This window comes from Monopterus albus, unplaced genomic scaffold (assembly GCF_001952655.1).
Source record: "Monopterus albus unplaced genomic scaffold, M_albus_1.0 scaffold12.1, whole genome shotgun sequence".
Taxonomy (NCBI): domain Eukaryota; kingdom Metazoa; phylum Chordata; class Actinopteri; order Synbranchiformes; family Synbranchidae; genus Monopterus; species Monopterus albus.
The window spans coordinates 6,413,717-6,420,675 of record NW_018127892.1 but is presented as its reverse complement, the minus strand read 5'-3'; the positions used below and the strand labels follow the sequence as shown (position 1 = coordinate 6,420,675).

At 42.7% G+C, this 6,959-nt stretch overlaps 1 protein-coding gene across 2 annotated transcripts in view; it reads right to left on the bottom strand.

Annotated features, from left to right (window-relative positions):
* The window catches only part of gfpt1 (glutamine--fructose-6-phosphate transaminase 1), a 20,157-nt gene that overhangs the window by 3,067 nt on the left and 10,131 nt on the right, over positions 1-6,959 (bottom strand). For both annotated transcript variants that reach the window (XM_020590573.1, XM_020590574.1), the window contains 4 exons: positions 2,803-2,917; positions 2,227-2,354; positions 797-964; positions 362-523 (listed from right to left, as the gene is read on the bottom strand). In XM_020590573.1, the coding sequence (XP_020446229.1) occupies positions 362-523; positions 797-964; positions 2,227-2,354; positions 2,803-2,917 (573 nt within the window). The remainder of the gene's footprint in view (positions 1-361; positions 524-796; positions 965-2,226; positions 2,355-2,802; positions 2,918-6,959) is intronic.

The window sequence follows — 6,959 nt, the reverse complement described above, 5'->3', positions numbered from 1 at the left end:
GACAGTCTGGACATTTTTGTCCAGAAGGATCTTCTTTATTGAAAACATTTGTTTTAATATTGGATTCGAACGGTAAAAGGGTTTGTAATACATACCAGCTGACAAATGGATTTCGTGTACAAGTAAAGGTAAGACCATAAACTTTTATTATTTCTAGCTAGAAATAAGCTCAATTGGAATAAATTTTAACCTCAAATTAAATATGGGTCACGTTTGTGTGAAGAATGCTGATATGAGATATAAAACACAACGCATTGTCTGTTAACAGACAATTTGTATTTGTAAATCTGACTGTAAAAGAGTTGGTGCCTCACCAGCTGTCAACCTCACTGCACGTCACTGCTGAAGGGGCAGCACTTACATCGTAACCTCGGAGGACAGCCAGGTGGAAGGACAGCAGCTGCAGTGGGATGACGCTCAGGATGCCCTGCAGACAGTCCACACAGTGTGGCACTTTGATCGTACGGCTGGAGTTCTTGATGGTCTCGTAATCATCTTTGTCACAAATTACAATAGGACGGCCCTGTAAAAGCAATGTCCAGTATATTACCTTCTGATAAAATCGTAAATCTGGAACCAGTCGCAAAAAGGCTGCGACTCCCACCTCCTAAGCCTACATCTGTTGCAGATTACCGACAGCAATGACATCATGCTGAATCAGCCCCTCCCCTGTATTTACTGAGGTGAGGGATCAGAGATGTGGCACAGACAGGACTCTGAAAATTAACCTACAGTAAGGATGTGGTAAATAACAGTTGCATAAAATGTCTTCAGTGTGTGGGTGTACAGATCTTACCTGGCGGGCGACAACTTGCTGCAAGGCATTCTGACATTTGACGTAAGTGTGGTCTCTCATGATGATCATGATGACCGGCATGAGTTTATCCACCAGGGCCAGCGGACCATGTTTCAATTCTCCGGCCAGGATGCCTTCTGAATGCATGTATGTGATCTCCTTGATTTTCTACACAGGACAAGGAGCACAGGTAAAACAAATCTAAGTGTATGCAGCAGCCATTATGGTTTACAACTCAAAACTAGGGGTGTGACGAGTCTAGTGCCATGAGATCTCACAACATTATATTAAAACGTGACTATTTTTCTCACTGAGGCAAAAGCTGTCTCGCAATACGAGTGCATACTGTAACAGAACCAGAGCAGAAGCCAGCATTATGGCAAAGTGACGATACGCTCACATTAGTCCGGCAAAAACAACGTTTTAACATACGGGGCTGCGTAATGTCAGGGGATGAGGGGTTGCAGGGGGAGTGTTGTAGGCGTGTAGTGGCTTCCTTCATGTTTCCAGTGTGCGAGTTTGTTGTGTTTTGTTTAGCTATGTTGCTAACTTAGTATCAATTCTACCAGCAGTGTCTTGGCATTGATAGATAAAAACACAGTTCAATATTCAGTACTAACGAAAATGCAATGCATGTCGTTATGGTGGGTTAACTGTGGCCCAAATTCGACAGTGAGCAGCAGTGAATGCTCCCTGGAGGCATCCATGTTCTGATCAGCCCCTGTGCACGATTGGTCAACGCAGCGCTTTTGCCAGATAATATCACTGTCCGGTGCAGCGTGGGTGAAAATGGCATAGAAAGTCACACACAGCTTCAATTAGAAGTTAGAAGCTCTTGCACAGTTACAAGGTCAGAAGAGACTCATGTGAAACCATACAGGAGAGAAGCCAGTTGAGTCTGAGGCAAAACCTTTCACAGTGCTTGCATATGGCTGTCTGTTACTACATATGATAATTCATACTCAGAAAGCAGAACTGAAGTGACAGTCACTGCAAGATGGTTAAAATATTTCAAAATGCATCTGCATTGTTTTGCATTTCAACTTTCAACTGAATAACAATTTTTCCTGTCATATATTTTGTCATTGAAAATTTCTTAAAAACAGCATTAAAATATCGTCTCATCTCATGAACTCTCATATTGTGAGCTAAGTGCATTTAAAACATTGGAGCTCAGTGCATCTCTGTCCTCACATGACTTTTCAAAGACTTTGCTTTGCATGTATATTATTTAACAAAAAAGGAGCAAGAAGTACAGTCAGAGACGACTACCTGTAACTCATTAGAGAAATCCAAAACATAAGAGTTCTTGTAGTTTGGCATTAGTTTGAAGCCCTCAGGAGGCACTCTATATATAAAATAAGATCAGTTTAGATGCTCAAGTCAGAAAAGAAAGAAAACTAGCAGAGAAGAAGGCTGGATTTGCTCACCAATGCTCCTTCCAGGCAAGTAGCATAATGGTAGCCTCTGCCCATGATCAGTACGCTTTTCTGCTGGTACAGCTCCGTCGCCAACTTCTGGATCTCATCATCCAAACTGAGGACCTCTTTAATCAAATCTAATGCAGGCATGAAAGAAAAAAAAAAAAAAACAATACATTTGAGGATATTTTTGAAAAATAGAAGCAACAAAACTTGTGTCATCATGACTAAAGTATGGTGTAAAAACACCATGCTGTAACCTGGACTGAATCTCTTAATGCTGGGCATGGAGCAGCAGAGTGGCCAGACATTGCTCATTAGTTTACAATTAGAGACATGCAATCATATGCTTTAGATTCAGAGAAACACGTAAGGGCCTGTGGCCAACAGCTGACCCCACTCTCCCCTTCCTTTCCCATCACTTAACTTTTTCTTCCAAGAGGATGAACAGATGACAGAAATCAAACAGGCTTTGGATATATTTAATCTTTGCTCTGAAAGCTTGTTTTCTATTCCTCCACATGTTAATCTCATATGTGACCAGCATTGTCACAGATGAACCAGAATACTTGTGGCTTGATTTACCTGGAAGTACTCTCAGGCCCTGGATTATCTCACGGCGTCTGGCCTGCATGGAAATCCTATCGTCACACATCAACAGTGCAAACATGATCAGGGCCACAAACTGGCTGGTGTAGGCCTGTAGAGCAAAAAAAAAAAAAAAAAAAAAATGTGCTGTTAATGTCGTCACCATTTTGTGCACTTTGAGCCAACTTAACTTGTTTTTCTTATTGTCCAATTTATAAAGAAAACAGCTGTCCCAAGGTGAGTACTGATCATAAAACTGCCCCTGAGAATTTCAATACTGCATGTTATGGTAAATGGTAAATGGACTGTATTTATATAGCGCTTTTTTCCAAAGCGCTTTGCAGGGAGATCATACCACCATTCACCCATTCACACACACATTCACACACCGATGACGACAGCTGCCACACAACGGCGCTAATCAAGCCACCGGGAGCAATTCGGGGTTCAGTGTCTTGCTCAGGGACACTTAGGCATGTGGGGAGACCGGGAGTCGAACCACCAACTTGCTGGTCAGGAGACGACTGCCCTACCTCATGAGCCACAGCGCGAACGTGATAACCTGCTTACTAAAGGTTTAGTAGTTTTCCCTTTTTTGTAGCATCAACCCGGCTTTCTTTCAGCAGTCTGTGAAGCCCACTGTTCTAAACCCTGTTTTGGAGGTGAAATTTGTCTCCAGATAATAATCTGCACCAGATGAGGAGCAGGAGAGGTGGGCTTTAATATATGCCAAGCGGGAGTAAAAATGCACACAGCTGAGGTCTGTCAAGTTTGTGGTGCTCATCCTGGAAAACTTGGTGAACACATAGATCACAAAGAGCTCTCTCTGGAAATGTGACCACTTACAACTTCAGCACATCTGAAACTTGATGCCATCATCGTCCCTGCCTACTCACTCACTGCTCCATCTCGAACACATCCAGACGCCTTTTATGCCCATTTGGGAGATTTCATGAGTGTTCCAGTGAAGCCAAGTCATTTCATGGGACCCTTGGGACTCAGAAACATCAATGTCTGGGGCCAAGAAAATAGCTGTAAAACCTTGACGCTGTTTTTTTTTTTACCCTGACTGCATGCTAACCACAGTCCCTCAGAACTTTTGACAGTCTGTGTTGTCTGCTCAGATGTGGTAACATATTTAATCCACATAGTAAACTGTGTGGTTTATCTGCGCTAATGTCACCAATATTTTAGTACACGTCATCCAGAACATGCCAACTGTCACCCTTCAAAGATGAAGGCCTTCACATACAACTATAAAATGAACAAATGAAACAAAAACTAGACTAGAAAACAAACTTTTAAGCTATATACATTCCCAGTGGATACTGGTGATTCATAAAGGATGTCTTCTTCTATTTACTGTCAGTTGACCTGCCAGTGAGTTAAGAAAAATATTAGCATGAAACTCAAAATATAGGTCAAATAGATTAATATGGGATCATGTAGCAGCTGGGTGTGCATTCCCCATTGATTTGAAGAGCTAGGTGTGGGTGTGTGGCCCAGTCAGCCAAGCAGAAAATGATGCCGTCTATGAGGCATGCTCTTTGGGCTTTGGGGCGACACAAAAGTCACTGAGCCAAGCCTAAGGGCTGGGCCAGGAAAGGACCTACTCCATATAAATATATATATATACACATTTATATTCACTAGCTAAGGCAGGGGGATCCACTGCTTCTCTGCTCTGAGTCCAAATTGGCAAAGCCTTTTGGTTTCGAGACAGAGCAGTGGGAGAGGCCAAGAATTCTGACATGGGTTGAGATGAGCATATCCGATTTCTTCAACTACACATGGGATCAGAGTGGAGGAAAATGTCAGCTCATCTGGGATTCATTCAATGGCATTCTGTGTCAAAGGGTGTTGAGCTAATTTATGAGATGATGCAACAAACTGGTGTACATTTCATTAAAGCTCAGTATGAAAGGCTCAGGTCACCCAAAAACATGGGTTTCTTCTAAATGCATGCAAATATTTTTCTGGTGTGATTTAATGTGAGGTGCACCTCCCAACTTGGAAGAAAGCATTGGTATTCTCATGGAGACATGCCTGTGACAACAGAAACATTCACATATTGTTTTCTTCAACTGAACAAGGAGTCTATTGGGGCTCGGTGAGTTAGCAGCATCTGCTAACGTACATACAAATCTCACAGTTTATACCCACTTGAACTGCCACCAGCTGGTCTGTCTTATCCAAAGGCACTGGCAACCTAAATCTTTCAGTGATAAGTTAAACAATTAAAACCAAGGCCACAACTAACAATTATTTTTCTCCAACCATCTACACTAACATTTGACCCATGTGTCTGAACCCAACCCAAACCCTCGGCTTGATTTGGGTATCCACTACTTTAGCCTGACTGATGGCAGGACAGGAGGATGATATACTGTAGCTACTGTATTTTACCAGATATTCCAGAAATAATCATCATCATCTTCTGATGTTAACCAAGTGTACTGTTGCAGTCACTGACGGTCTATGAAACAATGTGTGAGAAATAAATAAAATAAATAAAATAAATAGATGCAACATGGCGCCCACCGAGGCGAACGTGTTTGCGTGTTCCACTCTTGAATGCCGGTTTTTTTCTTCGTTTTCTTCTTTTTGTGTGTTTTTTGCTTTTTCCTTTTTCTGCAGTGCACAAATGTCATACACTGCTTACATACAACAGACAGGCATTGCTGGACATCGCCAACTCACAAAGCCACTGGGAATTTACTGGTTTCATACCACCGGAGCTACAACTCATTGTTTGCTCCGGCAACAATAACAGGCTAAGGCAGGGGGATCCACTGCTTCTCTGCTCTGAGTCCAAATTGGCAAAGCCTTTTGGTTTCGAGACAGAGCAGTGGGAGAGGCCAAGAATTCTGACATGGGTTGAGATGAGCATATCCGATTTCTTCAACTACACATGGGATCAGAGTGGAGGAAAATGTCAGCTCATCTGGGATTCATTCAATGGCATTCTGTGTCAAAGGGTGTTGAGCTAATTTATGAGATGATGCAACAAACTGGTGTACATTTCATTAAAGCTCAGTATGAAAGGCTCAGGTCACCCAAAAACATGGGTTTCTTCTAAATGCATGCAAATATTTTTCTGGTGTGATTTAATGTGAGGTGCACCTCCCAACTTGGAAGAAAGCATTGGTATTCTCATGGAGACATGCCTGTGACAACAGAAACATTCACATATTGTTTTCTTCAACTGAACAATGAGTCTATTGGGGCTCGGTGAGTTAGCAGCATCTGCTAACGTACATACAAATCTCACAGTTTACACCCACTTGAACTGCCACCAGCTGGTCTGTCTTATCCAAAGGCACTGGCAACCTAAATCTTTCAGTGATAAGTTAAACAATTAAAACCAAGGCCACAACTAACAATTATTTTTCTCCAACCATCTACACTAACATTTGACCCATGTGTCTGAACCCAACCCAAACCCTCGGCTTGATTTGGGTATCCACTACTTTAGCCTGACTGATGGCAGGACAGGAGGATGATATACTGTAGCTACTGTATTTTACCAGATATTCCAGAAATAATCATCATCATCTTCTGATGTTAACCAAGTGTACTGTTGCAGTCACTGAGGGTCTATGAAACAATGTGTGAGAAATAAATAAAATAAATAAAATAAATAGACACAACATGGCGCCCACCGAGGCGAACGTGTTTGCGTGTTCCACTCTTGAATGCCGGTTTTTTTCTTCGTTTTCTTCTTTTTGTGTGTTTTTTGCTTTTTCCTTTTTCTGCAGTGCACAAATGTCATACACTGCTTACATACAACAGACAGGCATTGCTGGACATCGCCAACTCACAAAGCCACTGGGAATTTACTGGTTTCATACCACCGGAGCTACAACTCATTGTTTGCTCCGGCAACAATAACAGTGGCGAGGAAAGCCACCATCGCCCACGGGGAGCCTCCGGAGCACCAGGCACAAGCGAGCAGGCTGAAATCAGGAGAGCGACCCGGAGACGGAGACGCAAGCGGGGCAGGCGAGGAGGACTCCATGCTAGGCTAAAAGCTTGTGCTACTTGACCGCCATTACCCAGCCTCTTCCTAGCTAACGTACAGTCTCTGGAAAACAAACTGGACGAGCTAAGGGCTAGGATTACAGCACAACGGGAAATCAGAGAATGCTGTGCTC